The 18,973-nt window shown below is 39.4% G+C and overlaps 3 protein-coding genes across 3 annotated transcripts; 1 reads left to right on the top strand and 2 right to left on the bottom strand.

Annotated features, from left to right (window-relative positions):
* Positions 1 to 389: 389 nt before the first annotated feature.
* Positions 390 to 2,449, bottom strand: LOC133842537 (ras-related GTP-binding protein C). The gene is made up of 5 exons (XM_062275673.1): positions 2,269 to 2,449; positions 1,536 to 2,006; positions 1,262 to 1,480; positions 1,054 to 1,196; positions 390 to 988 (listed from the first exon to the last, which is right to left on the bottom strand). The coding sequence occupies exons 1-5, from the start codon at positions 2,269 to 2,271 to the stop codon at positions 655 to 657; spliced, it is 1,170 nt and encodes a 389-aa protein (XP_062131657.1). The 5' UTR covers positions 2,272 to 2,449; the 3' UTR covers positions 390 to 654.
* Positions 2,450 to 2,757: 308 nt separating this feature from the next.
* On the top strand, positions 2,758 to 3,467 carry LOC133842547 (small ribosomal subunit protein uS17m). The gene is made up of 2 exons (XM_062275690.1): positions 2,758 to 2,952; positions 3,018 to 3,467. The coding sequence occupies exons 1-2, from the start codon at positions 2,845 to 2,847 to the stop codon at positions 3,375 to 3,377; spliced, it is 468 nt and encodes a 155-aa protein (XP_062131674.1). The 5' UTR covers positions 2,758 to 2,844; the 3' UTR covers positions 3,378 to 3,467.
* Positions 3,426 to 17,759, bottom strand: LOC133842525 (uncharacterized). Its single transcript, XM_062275645.1, is given in 10 exon segments — positions 3,426 to 3,680; positions 3,747 to 3,972; positions 4,028 to 4,581; positions 4,662 to 5,874; positions 5,939 to 6,210; positions 7,105 to 7,122; positions 7,124 to 7,745; positions 8,333 to 9,869; positions 12,468 to 12,588; positions 17,529 to 17,759. Coding segments are annotated over 9 exon segments (4,554 nt in total). The 5' UTR covers positions 12,499 to 12,588; positions 17,529 to 17,759; the 3' UTR covers positions 3,426 to 3,599.
* Between the last annotated feature and the right edge of the window lie 1,214 nt (positions 17,760 to 18,973).

The raw sequence follows: 18,973 nt of genomic DNA, 5'->3' as shown, positions 1-18,973 counted from the left end.
CACACACAACCGAAAACTGTCGCCGTCGACCTGTCTGCTCTATGAGAGTGATTGAGCTGCCATTTACTCGATTTTATATCGAGTCTAATCGATTACATTTTTTCGGAGAATTTTTTCTTTTTGGCTTTTCTTTTAAAATGAATTTTGTATCTTTTACAAGCGTATTGCACAAATTATAAAATTTCCAAGTAGTATATCTTTTGTTTAACATTTAGTTAAAATATAAATAGTTTCTTATTGGAGAATTGTCACACCTGTATTGGAGTGTGACCGCACTTTCAAATTATACCATACCAATTGTCATCTAGTTACACTCCATATGATTATTATATATTGGTATATTTTTAAGGCGCGTAATTTAAAACAAACTAATTACATTTCCGAAAGTATTTAGTTTTATATAATTTTTATTAAAAAATGTACATATTATTATGTGTAGTTAATGTAAGCGCTGGGCAATTTGTTTTTCACGTTAAATACAGCTGCAGAGCGGTTAAACAAATGATTTAACAATATAGAACAAAGATATATAGAAGAAAAAAACATAAAAAATTGATAATAAAAAAGCGATGACAAAACTTATAAATGATATTCCAATGTAGATTTGTGTGCATGTGAAAATGTATACGATATCCAAGTTGCCGGATTTTATACTCATGCAATTTTAGGCGCTCTCGATACAACAGTTGAATCATTTTCATGGTTCGAGCAACCAATTGTTATGCCATGATCGTCGACTAGCTCATCATCATCTTGGTCGACATTCTCAAGCATTTTTTGACGCTTCAGTCGCAATTCAAACACCTCACTTATAGCATCACGGAAGCAAATGAAGTTGTAATCAATGACGCCTTGTCGATTAAAGTTCTCCTCTCGCAGTAAACAGACAAGAGCTAAAAATTTGTTGACTTCTCGCAGATAGAGTATTGTATTGTTATTCAGTTTGATGAGACTAGAACTGCCACTGTCAAAGGCAGTTTCCTCGGAGCTGTCAAAGTAAATATCAAGTTCAATTCGAATATGTCAATAGCGTAAGTTATAATAATTGTGTACCTATAAATGCTGGACAGATCAATGACTACATCAATCATATCGCAGCATAGCTCGTAAGCTTGCATGTCAACTGGTGATGAATCTGTCGCAATGTAAATTTTAGATACCACATCGAAGAGAAACGCCTTCTCAATGCCCGAGTTCTGTTAAAATTAGAGTGAGGTCCTATTAGAGTAAATATGCATTATCTAAAATAAATCCTACTTACTGGTATAAAAATGTTTAGTAGATTTTCTAGCGTTGGGAGCTGTGGTATTAGTTTTTGCACAACCTTCGAGAATGCTTCGAATATTGAGTGATCATAGATCGAAGTCAAGTGAAAGCTGAGATGAATTTGATCGAGACCCGCCTCGCTGAGGTCGTCCGAGGAACGTTGGTGTATATCGCGTTGTGATTCCATTTTCGAATCATCGCTAATACCGTCAACCTATCGAAATTCAATCGATAAACATGATAGGCAAAGGTTAACATTATTTGCTTACCTTGTGTATGAAGACCTCGAACTTGATGCGAGGATTGACTTTGTAGGCCTTGATAACCGTGTTCTTGAACTTGGTCAAAGCCTCGTTATAATCATCCTTGGCATCGATCACAAATACCAACGCTCCACATCCACCAAAAATCATTTCCGAATCAAATGTCGGCTCAATGAAATCAATCTGACCTGGGAAATCCCAAATTTGAAACTGCACAAAGCTTGAATTATTAATGTCGTCTTTGACAATTTTGCTGGTGGATTCAAGGAAGAGGGTCTCATTGGGCGACATCTTGTGGAAGACTACTTTCTGTATTGAACTTTTGCCTGAGCGCCGCAAACCCATCAACAATATGCGAGGTTTCGTCTCACTGTTGCTCGACGAATTCGGTTCCAGCTCTAGCCCATCCTGGTCGTAAGCACCATAACCGAAGTCTTTGGGGAATGAATCCACATGATAATCTTCATCCTCGTAACTCTGAAAAAAAACAAGCAATATTTTATGGATTGTTTTTGATTATGGCGAGAACGGCCCTTTGGCATTTTCACTACTATTGTATATTGACCAAATTATCTAATCTATTTGCGACATAATGCAGCTGCATATCTCGTTTAATGTTGAACAGCAACGATAATATTATAATTTACATATGTATTATCTGTTCCAATTCGAAGTTATCATTGTCATATTGCGACGTTGTGACTCATCTTTAATTTGTGCGGCTTCTTTGTTTATTTACCATGATTATGCAAGCGTCGTGCTATGTTTGTGCACGTTTGCAGTCGATTCACATTCAGTTTGTTGCAAGCTTTTTGGAATAGGCCAATAAAATATACGTATTAAGTTAAATAGGTAAGATCACACAACACAAAACTGTTTCTTATCGGACAAAAGGTGTGTACACAACAGCTGCACAACAACAGCTGATTATCAGTGGCTCCAGTGTGTACACCCTTGCAATTAAGCCAAGTTGCGGCATTTTTATGCTGGTCATACTGATTTTTAAAAGATTACAAACAACGATTCATAAATGGTATTCAATAAATTTTATTTAACAAATTGCTGAAAGAACATACATTTTAATTAATATATTTTCTAGTTCATTTGCATTCAAATATACAAATATAATATACAATATATATACTATAAGGCTAAAAATTACAAATGAGTTCTTTAAATATTTCTAGGCACTGAAATGGTATTTTTGTTTGTGCCTTGTGGTATTTTTTAATCGTTATCGGTGCGGTCTCGCAACTCGTATAATTGAGTTCATATATTTATATTATTGTTGATTTGTTTAATAATATTGAATAAAATGGCAGCGCGAGGTTTATTACTGATGGGCCAATGCATACCCTGCGTCAAGCAGAATGCCTCAAAAATACGCATACGCCGCATGGAGCTGGATAAGAACCTCAATATGGTGCGTGCAGTTGTCTTTCATGTGAATCTGATTGGATTTAATATTTATGTTGATCCCTTTTGCAGTATTTCAAGAAGGATACTTTCTTTTTTGCACACGATCCCCAGAAATTATGTAAGACCGGCGATGTGGTGCTAATACGTGAACTGCCCGAGCGCATGACGCGGCTCATAACGCACGCCGTGGAAAAAGTGGTCTATCCACTTGGTGACATAACCGATCCCATTACCGGCAAAAAGGTCGTGGTGGGCAAGTATCGTGAGGACATTGAGATGGCCAATCAATTATTTGGCAAGTCCGCGAAGGCCTTTGACTATGATAAGGCGCCACCGCGTGGTCGATTGGAGGGTACCAAGGACTTTACGCACGGCGAGACATACATCAAGTATCACGAGGATGGCAAGGATCAACCCTTTGCCGTGTAGTCGTTATAATATATGTATGTAATTAGCCCATAAGTAGTGAAAGAATCGTTTGTCATTTTACTAAATATTTTTATTTAAAATGTCGATAAATGTTTATGCATTTTTTATAGTTTCTTGTTGTTGCAATGTAATTGCCAATTATTGAAATGTGGGATAAGAAATGCCACAACATTTTGGTTCCGATTGCCATAATCGATGCGTGCCATAAATTAAATTGTTTAACTAATCACAATCTCTTACGATGCTAAAGTTGTACTGGAGTATAGGGTTCGCCACATGGGCGTTGTCATCGCATAGTTTTTGCTGCAACACAAAAAAGAAGTTATATTATTAGAAGTCGCATTAATATATAGTTTAGCTGGGCATTACTTGTTCTAGATCGGCGCTGGCACGCAGCATAAAGTCGCGCTCAAAGTTGCCGCGACTGGGCATGTCCAGGGCCAGGATCAGCTTATTGTTGCCCAGCTGCTTGAGCACCTTCACCCAGCTGCTGCTCACCGGCACATCATCGTCCTCATTCAGCTGTGCGCCTGCCTGACTCGATTTGCTCTGATCCTCGTTGCTGCAAATGGACCATTGCAGCGGCTTGTTGGAGCTAACAACAAAGAAACTCATTAATTTTTATTTACCTGGTTAGTTGTTTTACCTACCTGAAGTGCAGCTCTAAGGTGGAAGCTTTCAAATAACGCGACACGGGCACCACATAGCTAATGTTCAAGGAACTGCCCGAACTGGGACAGAAGTGCTCCACATCGATGGTGTAGTTGTTGAGGGCGGCCAACACACAACTGCTGATGCTCCAACAATCCAGCTGAGGCGGCGGCGGCAACGTTGTGGCCGTCTCCACTGCAGCGATCTCTTTAGGCTGCACGACAGCTTGCTGCTCCACAGCAGCCACAGGTGCATCATTTAACACCGTATAGAGCGCATCCTCGCCCGCCGAGGAGTCCGTTTCACTGGAAAATTGCTTGGTTCTGGCGGCCGTGTTGTGCGAACTCTTACCGTGATAGACCCGTGAGGCAGCTACATTACTGGCGCTATCATTGCTGCTGCTGCTCGACACGGGCTGTATGATCAGTATGTCGGCATCGTCTTCCTGCTCCGCTGACTGCAGTTCATCCTCCACATGCTGATGCTGCTGCACATTGGCGTCCACATTATCTGCAGCAGCTGCAGCCGGCTGCAGCTCCTCAAAGCAAGATGACTGGATATAGAAAAAGAAAATTGTAAGTTAATTAGAATTCAGCAAAATCATAATACGGCAATAGTATATTGTAACCGCACCTGACAATTGTCGTGCTCGTCCTTGTCCTTGGTGCACTCGGGCGGATGACCAAAGAGCGGCGTCTTCACGCTCTTGTTGCGTATCCAGTCCAGGCTGCGCTGATTGGCAGAGCGTCGTCCCACACTAGAATCCCTCAAACCACTCGGATACTCGAAACCAAAGAGCGCTGTAATAGGATTATCCGCCGGTTCGGATTCGTTGGTATTGCTCAGATTCTGCAAATCTAAGGCATCACCGCTATCCTTGCTGGCGCCACTCGTGTTGCGCACCGCAGCCGGCGGCGGCACATCCAGAGGCAACGATAGAGTGCTGGGCACATGCGTCTGCTCCGTGCTCACCTTGTTGGTGGTCAGTGCTAGATTTGCCGTTGGGGGCGAAACTGTTTTGTACACATTGTAAATGGCGACGTCGCCAGCGTTTAATTTGCGAATGGTTTGCACAGTTTGATCCGGTGCTGCATTGTCCACCGCAGTGCTGGCTATGGTGCCCACCACCACAATGTGTTCGTCCAGCTTCAGCGGTTGTTTTAGCTGCTGTTGCTGCAGTTGCAATTGCTGCTGCTGTTGATCCACATCGATGGAGTTGTTTTCGAAATCCTGCGAAACAGGTATCGATTGCGGCTTTTCCGAGGATGTGATGGTAGTGGCATTATTAGCTGCTGCTACAGCTGCCAATGCTTTGCCTACCACAGCAACTCGCACACTCTGCAGCAGCTTCTGGGCGGCGCCTTGACTGCTGCTGCTGCCACCAGGACGCAACACCTCATGGGAAACGGGCCATTTGGACTTGTTCTTGCTGGCAATTGGTTTCGTGGCGTTGCGCGGCGCTGTCGTTGTTATTCTGACTATTGTTGTGGGCATGGCCAACGCTGGATTAACTTGCGGATCATTCATGAGAGCGGTGAGCTCCTCCTTCTCCTTCTCCTGAATCTCGTCGCCATCGCCCAGGCGCATAGTCAGCGTGCTTCCCGAGGGACGCGTGGTGCTTGCCCCGTATATTAAACTGGGCCACGGTACGTGCGTTTTGTTCTTGAAGAGGGTCTGCAAGTTGTGCTGAAAATTGAGGCGATCCTCGTCGCTCAAACGCGATGTGGACGCATCCTGACGAAAGATGCGAGAGTCACCAAACAATTGGTAGCCATCCAGGGGCTGCTGCGGCTGCTGTTGCTGCTTGTTGTGCTCCACAAAGTACAGCGTGGACACGGCTGCCAAACTGCAGCACCAAAGTATTTAGTTAGATACTAGATTTCAAGATATTTATTTGCTTCATTACTTACCACGCCGCCATGACAATGATCAGCAGAAAGATAATGATCTGCATGACGCGACTCGAGCAGATCTCGTAGCCATCACTACGATTATGTGCCTTATAGTTGCGTGAGGGCGCAGGAGGGAGCAGACAGCGCGGTTCCAGCAAATCCTTGGCACGCAGTTGGTGGTTGTTGTGATTGTTGTTGGCGCGTTCCAGGTGCTCGATACGCGTCTCCAGCGAGCCCGTCACTTTGCACAGCTCCTTGACAGCTCCAATGTTCTCCATTAGTATACGATCCTAGCAATAAATACATACATATGTATATTTGTTGTGGTTAGCAGTGTTTTTGTTTGTTTGTGTTTATTTTGTAATGTTGAGCTGCTTTTAATAATATGAGCAGCCTGTGTCAAATTTGAATTCACTGGGTGGCAACGCCAGGAAAAACGTTTGTTACCCAAAATTGGTACACTGAGAATTTTTGGTTTATTCGGTACATTTGGTACTAATCGGTACATTTTTGGTTTGTTGGCGCCACGGTTGCCACTTTCGGTACAAATGTACCAAAACTGGTACATTTTTTATGCGTTGGTACATTGGGTCAATTTTTTTCATTTTGGTACATTTTCAAATATGCCTAGTCTAGTATTTAAATTTTGTTATAAAATTTTATGTTCACACACATTATTTTAACAAATGGCTCTGTTCCACCAGACACAAATTTTGTATCAGTTAGAAATTGAACGATGAGTAACACTGGAAAATATCGCATACAGTCGATGCGATGTATCCTGTCAATTGAAAAAATATGTATGCGCTGACTATCACTACGTAACCAGTTATATATTGTGAATTACAATCTGTGAAATACAAAAAAAATCTTTTGTAAAAAAATTTGTGGTACATTTTTGTTAAAAATGGTACATTTTTTCAAAATTTTTGCTTCAACAAATTTTATTGGAATGGCAACCGTGGTCAGCGCATATTTTACACATTTTGTGACTTTGGTACACCTTCTTTTATTTGCAGGTAGCTATTGCGATTTAATAAAACTTATTTGGCAGCAGTTTTCAAGTGTGACCATAAACAAATAACGATTAATGAGTGAACAGTGTACACACTGGTAATAAAAAATATCCTTTAGTGTGTGCACACCATATTAATTGCATTTAACCGTTACTCGGTGTAACTTACCTTATTGACCAGCAAAAAAGTTCTCAATAACATTTCCATTGGGCAGTACAACGCTGCCAGCCTCTTGCACCGCATCCGGTATAACTTCGCGTACCTCCTGCGCTATGACGCCCGTGTCCACAATTTCCCGCGTGTCGCTCTCGCGTCTCAGCCCGGAATGCACAGCAAATTCCGGTTCATAGCGATAACGGACAATGCGGATCTTTTGCATGTTGCGCAACTGCACCGACGTGTCCAATTCAGCAATTTCCTGTTTGGCGCGACTGTCGCTGGGCTGGACAATGTGTCCGGACACCTTCAGATTGCCGTGCACCACAAGACTTTCGTCCGGACGATCAGTATTGATGCCCACACGTCCCGCATGGAAGATGGACTCCTGAGTGATGCCGCGTTGCCAGCACAGATCCACATCAGACTCAAATTGTCCCGGATTCGAGGCACGCACAATGATGCGCTCGCTGCCATGGCTGACCACGGGAAAGTGGCCAGAGGTGGTGTGCACATGCAGGCCGACGACGAGCTGAAAGAAACGTTGCTCCGGATTGGGGCGTCCCTTCTTGCGCATGTTGTTGTTGGTGGTCTCCGAGAAGTGCAGACGCCCCACTGTGATTTTGCTGACAATATGGCTCTGGAGATCGATACTGCATAGGGAAGGTAAGTGTAAAATATTAATATTTGTTACACTATTATATCATAAAATATTATAAAAATGAAATCCTATATTTTATATTTTGGAATGTAGCACCTTTTCTTTCAACTAATATTTTTTATAGAATAAATATACTTAAGATTAGGGTTACCAAAGGGGCTTTTCAAACGAATCTTGTTGGAACAGTTTGATGAGATTTCATTATAATTCAACCGGATTTAAGAAGAAAACAATCTACAGTGATACGCACTGATACGATTGAAAACCCGTATTTAACAAAAAATGTTGCATCTATTATTAATCAATATATACCTTGTTTTCGTTATAAATTTACAATTATCTTAATCCTAAATATAAATACAATCAAGTAAATATAAATATATACACAGGAATTCGCAATTAAGTTAAGTGTCCCAGTTTATCTTTGACTTAAAATAACAATCGCAACGAAAACAAAAGTTGTAGAACGACAATTTGTTTTAAATTGTATTATCGGAGGAAATCAAAGATACAGATAACACCAATGAAGATTGATAGTGAATCGAAATTTTGTAATTAGGAGACGTTCTTTGTACTTACGGTACGGGATAGAATGGCTTCTTGGAGCGATCGGATTGGCTCTGCTCCACGCGAATTGTCTGATTGGGCGCCTCAAATTTGACACCATAAAAATGCAAGTGGAAGGATTTGATTTTCTCCAGGCCGGACGGTGTCTTCACAAATTTGGCATCTCCCTGAAGCCGAGCATGGCAAGTGACCTGAAAGTGATTCTTCTTCTGGCACACATACGCATCATCCGATACGCTGAAATTGAAACCCTTATCGGCATCCACGCGATAATAGATGACGGACAACTCCTGTAGACTCTGATCGCATAACTTGTGCCAATTCTCCGGCTGGAAGGGACTGAAGCGAATGCATTGTGTCAACGCCGGATCCCCAGCCTCGCTGCCCGAGCCGGAGCCAGCTGCCGCATTGCTCGTCTGTCCGTCCAAGCTGTTGTCCGCCTGCGAATTGATGGCCGAGAGTGCTGGCGAAACGGAGGCGGAGCAATGTGAATGCGCGGGTGTCTTGCTCAGATCATGATCGCTCTGGCTACTGTGACTATGAATCTGGCTGTGGCTGTGGCTGGCTGTTGTTATCGTTGTGCTGCTGCTGTTGCTGCTGGTAATGTCACGAGGTGCTATCGAGTGATGTGAACTACGCAACGGACTCATCAACAAACCAGTGTCATGCTTGGGTGCGAAATCAGCACAATCCAATTGTGTGGACATTTTGCGTTTGCGCGACAACGACGAATGCACCGGTGTCGATGGCGGGGAGCAGCGATTGAGGGACAACTGACTGGTGCCAATGACCTGAACGCGATCGCCCAATCCCAGGGATGAGGTCAGCATGCAGGTGGAAATGCTGGACAGATTCTGATAGCTGCCAGTCGAATACAAGCCGGGACCGTTGTCATAGTGCTGATAGAGCAGCTGATCCTGCGGCAACTCATGATGTTGCTGCTGCTGTTGTTGTTGTTGCTGTTGCTGCAGCAGCAACTGTTGCTGCTCGTTCAGCTGCTGTTGCTGTTGTTGCTGGCAGAGCAAACTGTTGGCATTCATCACCAGACCAGCCTCGTGCTTGACGCGCACATCCTGCGCAGGTGACACAAAGTGATGTCCTTGTTGCGCTGGCGATGCAAATTGCAGCTCTGTGGGCAACATGCTTGATTGCTGTTGCTGCTGTTGTTGTTGCTGCTGCTGCTGCTGCTGTTGCATGTTTGGTAGCCCTGGATAGATGAGTTCACGTCCGGGCAACGCCACGCCATGTGTTTCGCCCAGTGGACTGTAGGCTGGCTCGGAGCCCGAGTCGGGCGGGCTCTCGGGCAAATGAGCCAGAGGCATGGCCATTCCATGGCCACTCACACGACCCGTCGTCAGCTGTGCATCGAGCACATTCATTGGCGGTGTGTGTGGCGACTCCAGTTTGGTGGACACTCCGCCCACACTGTCCACGGCCAATCCATCGTTGTGGCTGTGCTGTGCCGCATCGTCAAGGCCACCGACTCCGGCTGCCTGCATAAACAAATCCAGTGCTTCATTGTCAATGCCATCCATAAAATCTGGGCGAGCTGCAAAGGATTGTGTCGCATTAGTTCACATGTGTTATGTGAAAATACATAAATTTAATTTAAAGATCGATATATGCATGTTTGATCTTGATCTAGCTTATTTTCAACTTAACTTATTTTTATAAGATCATTCACTTAAAAAGTGATAAAGGATATCTTAATTTTCTATTTATTTAAATGATATACAAATACTTTAATTCTAGTCTAACTTTTAAATTAAAGTTTAAACTGAAATTGTTACAGTTAATAGTAAAAACGAAAACATAATCCTTTTCAAATTTAAAGCTAAAGTTAGGGAACGATTTTTGAAACTAGCAGATTAGCAAATGAAGTTGTCGCTATTAAAAGGAACATAAAATAATATTTAAAAGAGTTTATTGACCTTTATGAGAGAGATCATATATTATATAAATTTAATAATAACTTAATTTAAATTAAATTCTAAACATTAGGTTCAAGTTCTTCGAGACCTTTTACTACATATTTTTATTTGAAGTTTATTAATAATTAAACAATATTAGAAATGAGTCTATTGTAATAACCATAGTAAACATAAATATTAAATTAACTAGATTATATTATTTTTAGTATCAGTGTTTTTTATTGTCTACATTAAGCGCTTATTCTTAGCTTTAGAAATATAATTACATAATGTAAACATAATTTTAGTAGTAGGTTCTAGTGAACAAAAATGTGATTAATATGTAAACAATTTATTTTAATTTACGACAAATTTACGCCACGTGTTGGACTATTGTATATTAATAGAAGTACAGATAAATGCTGTTGACATTTTATAATCTTCGGAAGTTATCGGCAAAGTTTTGTTTTTCCCAGACTCTGGATATCCGCCTACACTCGTATATGTATATTTAACATATGTATGTATGTGCACAGCACTGGGCTCAGAAAAATGTCGTTAATAATTTAAGGGGCGTTTACTTTCACATAAATGGCATAATAAAAAATGTAGAACAGTTCGCTGATAGATGAGCCCGTGTTTCGCTTCGACTGATAAGAGACCACAAATTCCAATTCAAGCTGCGACTGAAGGTATTTTATTTTTCCAGCTGTTTGATCGATAACAGCGCGACTCAAATTGAGCACGATTTATGTGACCACGGCACAACAAATAAGTATTTAAGTAATTTATGCAAAACACACACTTTTTCACTTGTAATGTTATGTAGAGTATAAAGAAATTACCATTTAGCGTCTTGGCATAATCCATAATTGAATTGTTGGCTTAAAAATAAATTGATGGCTTTCAACTACGAAGTTTAAACAATTTGTACGCCTCTTTATCGAGCCTAAACGGAATGCACTAACAGCCAAGTTAGCAGCTAGCTAACTAAATGGTTAACTCTGATTTGTGCCAAGTGCAAATTAACAGTTTTTGGTTTCAATAAAAAAAAAAGTAAAACAAGATAAAGATACTCGAACACAATTATCTAACGCACATGTGAGCGCACATGCGGTTGATGCACTTTTCACAACTGGCTGAGCAGTGAAAATGCGCTTTTCCAAAATGCAAGTAGAAAAATCGAAGCCAAAAACGAAATGTGCAAATCCAATTCATAAATGCAATAAAAACAAATCGCCTTCAATTGCAATGAAAACGAATGTTATTCCAACTGTGTTTTTGACTCATTAAAAAACCATAATCCTAATAAACCAAAACTCAGCTGTTTTAAATACTCTGTTTAAACGTTTTTGTTTTTTTTTTTTCTCAATTTTACTATTATTTTATTTATATGGTATATTTATTCTTTTGTTTCTTATATGTATCAACTCGCGGGCAAACGTCGAAATTGTGCACTGCCGAGTGGAGAAATTCAATCAGTTTTAGTTTTGTGTTTTGCGCTTCACTTCGGTTTTGGCCAAGTTATTGATCAAACAAATGTTTTGCTCATTTCGGCTAGCGCAGGGAGGCGACATTATTTAGATATGCATATGTATACAGATATTTTATATAGATATATATTGCGACTCTATAGCTATTTGGTTTGCTAACTCCGTGTATGTTTGTTGGTGTTTGAGTTTTTTTTTTTTGGTCTATTCGCCAGCTCTAAGCCGAAATTTGTTAAGCATATCAACGTCGACTGCTACATCAATTTATTTTATTTGACTTCTATTTTGGGTAGCCAACGATAGCTTTGTTATTATTATTCTTCACTGTAGTTGTTGCTGGCGACCAGCCGAAGGACAATTTATATACTGCTGCTGCTAACCTTGCCTTTGGCTATTATAATTTGATCATGATATTGCATCTTGATTTTATTTTTTGTGGTTGCCAGTTTTACAAGTGAAATTTGTTGCTTCTTTCGGTTTCGATCGTTTAGAATATGTTTTGTATAATTAATTGGCAAAGACAATAACTCAATAATTTAATATTAAAATATGCCCAAATCAAGGCAGAAAAAATACCCAAATATTAATGATTATACAGAGAGAAAAATTTAAGCCGTAACATCTAAGAATCTATACGGAAGATTCCAAATAGTGATATATATTCTATTCTATTCCTTTGTTGTTTGCTTATTTCTAAATATCATACTAAATAAAAAATAAAAGAAATTTGGTGTTCTTTATACTTACAAAAGTCCGGAAATTCAAATTCCATATTCATATCCAAAAGTAGTTATCCAATAAACCTTTACACTCCAGTGGCATCCTTTCCGATCTGTCTACTGACTATAACATGGCTCCGATTGATGTTCTACAAAATGCAAATAAAAAAAATAAACCTTTTACCATAATCGAATATTTGTCTTTCTACATTTACAATCGCTCCAATTACGATACTTTGTTATGAGGAATTACTGCAATTTGACTAGCATAAAAATGGTTTATAAATTTTCCACAGTTTCTTATTTGTTGGGTTGATTATAAAGAAGCCCTCGCTTGGTTTTTTTCTTTCAGCTATTCTAGGAATATTATAGTATGATAATAAACAACTTGGAACGAATTAAATGGCATTTGCGCCACAATAAGTTTGGCTTACAAAATGATTTGCAAACTGTGCATACTTTAAATATAGTTTAAAACTGCGTTACAATCTTTTCCCTTGTTCTCTGATAATACAATGACGTCGCAATGTCGACAAATACTTAACATGATATCTCGTTTAGCCTTTGGACCACAAGTTTGCATTGAGACTGCGAATTTAAGTTAAACAAGTACGAAAGCGCAACTCTGTGATAATCACATTCAATACACAAGAATTTAAGTTATTAAAATGAATCTTGGAATTTGTGGATGAAATTTCCAGGAATTATTCAGAATATGGTGCTCAGACGGAAAGCTGATTATGATTGCAAGTCGAAGACTTTTCCTGCTGCCCACAGAGTTGTTTTGATATACGAATAACAAACGAGATAAACATTGCCAAGTTGCCATCGACAGCAGCTCTATTGCATATAAATTTAAAATAGCAATTAATCTGTAAACGTGAACTTGGAATTTCCCAAGAGTTGATCACGTGCTCAACAAAGAATTTAATGAGAAATTCTACAACAAGTTGAAGACTTATATAATAAGACTTATATTAATGAATAGGAATATATATTATTTCTCTGTTCATTATAGTAATTTCTTAAAATTAAGTGATAAAGCTAATTATAAATATCATCTCTATTTGTTAACAATCTTTCAGTATTCGATTAAAGCGCTGCTAAGTATGCAATAAAATAGTGAAACTCGAAATGATAAAATCTGTTCATGCTAAATAGTACTTAGAATATTATTGTCAAATGATTGAATGCTGTGCTTATTTATATTTTTTTCAGCTTTTTAATTGCGTTTTGAATATAACATTTTTTTGTAGTTGTTGTCTGTCTGGTTATGTTGTTTTATCTCTGTTTATTTAAATGCGCAACAACTTTCGCAGACACTGTATCTGTGTCTAGTGTTCTATTTATGTTAAGCGACTGTATTGTAATTGTAACATCTTCTTTAGATATAGTTTCATTTAATTGTGTATTGTAAAAGGCATCATTATGGCAAAGAAATGTACTCAATCAGCACTGAGCTCAGCCCCAAGCTATCTTTAGTTGTCGTTGTTGTTGTTGTTGTTGTCGCGCATTCATTGACGTTGCCGTTGTGTCGTGTTGTCGCAATGATTTTGATTAAATTAACGCTTCAGCTTCGGCTTCGGCTTCGACTCAGCCAGCGACGTGCTGAGATATGTGATACATTTTGCGAAAAACTTTTGCTTATCCCCAACACAACACAACAGATCAAAACGGAACAACAATAATGCTTTTATATTTTAAATAACTCAAGTGATTTGATTTAGTTTGACGCAATAGCACGACAACAATACAACAACTTCGTCAAATTACTAAAAATAAAATAAAATAGATTCTTGACAAACAGAAAATAGATAAAGAAGCGGAGAAGAAGCTACGCAGCAGCAGTTTAAGAACCTATAGATACTTTTTTTTTCAAGTGTTGCCGTTGCCGTTTGTTTTTCTTATGGACGGTAGCCCAAGCCGGAAGTTAAAGTCAGAGGTGACTCGACTGTTTTTGTTATTTGGCCAATTGCCGCTCATCTTCGACCGCTGCTGCTGCATCCTTGAGACACAACAACAGCAACCACTTCAATAGGAAAAACAAAAACAATGAGCAGCGTAAAACGGTCGTTTTCTTTTTTGTTGGTCAAATCTTTAGCTTTTTGCTCACACCTCCAAAATGTTTAACATTTTATTAGCATTTTAATAAACCAAAACAAAAAAACCCCCTTCAGTTCGTAATAGCTGAGTTTTAATGCCCAACACATGGGTATAATGAATAGTTGTCAATTTTTGTAACAGGCTTTGTTGTGGGTTCATTTTATCTGTCTGACTGTCTGACCGTTGAAATAAGCGTCTATAAGTCGGAAACTATAAAAGCTAGAGCTACAAAATTTGACGACACTACGCTTATTAGTGCAGTACAGCTTCTGGATGTAATTGAATTTTGTCACGCCTTCTTCAGCCTCCTTAAAGCTAGCATTCAGTTATTAGGAATATACATAACTATTTTTCGAACTGCTCCTTTTAACTGCCCGAATGAGCAAACAAAATATCAGAGACGACCATATTTTGACACTCTATTTTAAAGAGTTCTTGCCACGCCTCCAAAAACCGTTAGTTCTTAGGTTTTCTTTGGGTATTTCATAGTCGGCCACAAACGTCTAATGCGCATTGCATTGAAATAGCGTGCTTGGTCACAAACTACGACACGAGCTGACCACAAAATTGAGTTATAAATATACGAGTATGAAATAAATTCAGGAAAAAAACATATGAAATGCCAACTCTCATGTTTGCCGTTGCCATTGCTGCTGTGCTAATTGCCGCCGGCATGTGATTTTTTCGACAACATTTCAATTACAGTCGGATTAGCCGCAAACTTGGACCAGAACGACGGTCGCTGGATGTTGTTAAACAGACTGTCTGGCTTTTATTTTGCAAACCAAAAGCATGTCCAACTCATGATTTCAATTTGTGCGAACTGCAAATAGACACACGCAGTTTTCTGGGCGAAAATCTCAAATCATTCAATCTGCTCTTTTTTTTTCGACGTGTGCCCAAAAAAATATCAATAGCGTATATGAACAACATTAATACTAATCAATTTGTTTAGCGCATTGGCTCTAAAGATTTGATCAAACACGTTGTCGCTGGCTCTGATGAAATGATATTGTAGCATCTGCCATCGACATCGACATCGACATAAGGCATATTTTTTTTCCCCCCCAAAATGCGTCATCGCATTCAAGTGCGTCTTCAGCTTAAGATATTGTCAGCTAAATATAGTTACTATATCTCTCTCTATATGATTCATGGCTAGAGAACTCATCAATGGCAGTCGTTTAAGTTCAATGAAAGTGGCAACAACTTCAAAAAAAAAAACCAAACCTAATTTTTACCTATTTATTGAGAGGGCCAACTTTCGCAATGGGACACAAACATTGTCCTCGTCAACTTAATGTAATTATCGCCATTTAATTATAAACAATTAGCATGTATTTTGCAGATACCCATGGAATATTCCGCTTGAAAATTGTTATCAAAATGCCGCTGTCGAATGCTCTACTACACACATGGGTATACAAAAATGAGAAAGGAAAAAGAAGCTAAGCGGATCTGTGTAGAAAAGAAACTATGCGAAGATCGTTTTTGGTTTTGTTTTTGTTTTTGATTTGTTTTTTGCGGCTTGGTGATTTTTTTTACCCCGAAGCTGCTTTTATTTATAAATACAAACATATATCTGCCATTTATTTTGTTTCGTTTTTGTTTCTCTTGTTGTTGTTGTTTCTCTTTTTTACAAATTATTGCTGCTGCGCTGCTGTTGCTGCTGTGTTGCTGTTGCTATTGGTGCTGTTGCTGCTGCTGCTGCGACGGCGGCTTTGAAACTCAACCAACCGGTTGAATTTTATGTCTTTTGCTGATATTTCGCTTGCCGTTGTTGTTGTTGTTGTTGTTGTCGCTTGAGAGGCAGCCGACGCTGATGTTGTTATTATTGCTGTCGTGGTTGCTGCTGCTGCTGCTGTTGCTATTGCTGCTGTTGTAGTCTTATTTTGGGCTATTGGGATGGTAGATGTTTTACTTTTTTGCGCATGGCACAGGTTGAAACGAGCGATGAAGCGTTAAGCGCAAATAAGAAGAAACCGACAACAACAAACAACAGCAACAACAACAACATGCAGCTCTACGATAAAGAGCACAAGAGGCGCAAGCTAAGTGAGCAAAGCAAACAAGAAACTGGCCGAGATCGTCTGCTTGGATTTGAACTTGGTTTAACGGAGAAGTGGGGGTGTGGGGGGTGCTCAGCATAAATTAGGCACGTCTCGTCGTGAGGCAGGTGGGCGGGCACTTTGCACGGAGATCTCTGACTTTGAAGATGTTCGTTGTGCCAGACAAATTCAAGACACCAACAACAGCAACAACAACAGCAGAAGCTGACAAATTAGTTTTGCATTCTTTTACAGATACATTGAAGTTGTTTATCCGCGTCTGAATATGTTTAAAATGAAAGGTAAACGATGTACGTGGCTGTACATTGGTATTAGTATTCATCTATTTTGCTCCGTCTCTCTCTCACACACACACGCACACACACACACACGCGCTTATTAGCGCTATCTGATTTACTGAGCCGAGCTTTGTTTGTGTGCGTAGTTTGCATTTTTTGCTGATGCTGCGCGAATTTTTGTGATTTTGGTGGGAGTTTCATTGTTTTGGCCTGTTGATAATTTTCCACATTTTTGTGTTTGTTTTGTTTTAGTTTTTGTGCTATCGTATATGATCAATTTTAGTACATAGTACATTCACATATATTTACGTTCACATACACACTCAATCACTTGCACAGATTTTACGGCTTTTCTTAATTTGCAACAATTTTTGCTGGTTTTTCACCGAGTCAACGCTTAGCCGCTTTTCGCACTGCTTAAATTAGTTTTGTATTTGTATAAAAAACAACAACAAAAAATACGTCAACTACAATACATCATTTTGTTGTTTAGCGTAAAATGATTGTAGCATTTTTTGTGTGTGCAGTTGCTTTCTCTCTTTTGTTTTGCAAATGCTTACACTTGTTAGTTACAATTTGATACATATATTATTGCATTTAAATTTGCCCACTCACAAACACACACACACACACACTTACATAAATTTCCGTTAGTGTTTAACTGTAATTGTTTACGTTTATTTGATCGTTTTGTGTTTCACGCTTCGTATACGCGATGTATGTGTATAGTATGTATATTTTTGTAATTACTACGGCGGGTTCGCTTATTTCGCTGTTGTGTGTGTCGCTCGTGTATTTTTTGTATTTTATTTATTTGATATTTGTCATTCAGTCGGAGCGCGATATCTAAATCTGTTAGAGTGTGGACAGCAACTGGCCGATCATGCGCTCCGTTCGCTGCCTCTCCATCTCTGCTTAATGAAGCTTAGCTTCGTCGGCGGAGTTGCCAGTGCGCTCGCTCAGCTTTGCGCTCATCTGGCAACCACGTCAAGCCACACTCACACACACTAGTGTAGAGAGAGACTAGCGTTCGCACGAAACGAAACGAAACGATAAGAACGAGAAAAATGTAAATTAAATTATAACTAGCAGCGGCAACAATGGGCTTAAGCTAAACCTCGTACGTTTACTTAATACACTCGGCTTCGCCATAGCCATCGGCATCGGCTCTCACGCAATTAATGGCTGGGGAGCCGAATGCTGACACAAATCTGGCTTCGGCATTGTCGAGAATTCTCTCGAGTAGCTCTCACAATTTGTGTGAATGCGCCCGCCCCCCAGATTAGTTGTCGCCTTTTTATACCCGACACTCGGCATGGAATGGAAGGGTAGTATAAATAAGCGCTAATCAGATTCTGTATAAACAACAATATCTCAAAAATTGTAGTCACCAAGTTAGTCGACAACATTAAAATACTTTCTCCGCTATTCTAAATTGTTAATTTAATTTAAATGTTATCATTTAAACTTTAAGCACAAAAGCACTTCAAAACTTTTTAGATTGAATATATCTCAATGATTTGCTTGAGTAAAATTCATAGTTACTACAAATGTCGGGTATTTCAAAGTCAAGCAGACTTATCTCTAGGTTTCACACTTGTTTAGCTGGTGTTGTAATGATATGCCCTGCAGTTAACCCATCATCAGCACACAGCTTCAACTTTAAATCACTTAATGGAGCCGTTTTGTTTACAAGAAATATGCACATTGTACAAACATATTTATCTACGCATATGCACAGATCAGATATACTTACATTTTAGGTAGGAGCTTTCTCTGATTGAATTAATAATACGTTGATTTATGTAAATTACACTAATTCATATTACTCAATTTGCTATTTAATATTCATTGCTCGCTTGTTCGTTGCTTGGGCGACGTTTCGTGTTCTCGTTCTCGTTCTCGTTCTTTTATCCCATGCCATGGTATTCAGTTACTTCTGGCAAAAACTTGATAATCATCATTTGCTGCTGGCGTTGTTATTACAAATGGTTTTGCATTATGGCTTACATTTGTTAATGCACAATGTAATGTTCAATACGGTTTTAGCTGTGTTTTTATGTGTTACATTTCTATTGCAGTTT

This window comes from Drosophila sulfurigaster, chromosome 3 (genome assembly GCF_023558435.1).
Source record: "Drosophila sulfurigaster albostrigata strain 15112-1811.04 chromosome 3, ASM2355843v2, whole genome shotgun sequence".
Lineage (NCBI taxonomy): Eukaryota > Metazoa > Arthropoda > Insecta > Diptera > Drosophilidae > Drosophila > Drosophila sulfurigaster.
Note: the sequence above shows the minus strand (reverse complement) of the source record. Positions and strands in the feature narration are given on the sequence as shown.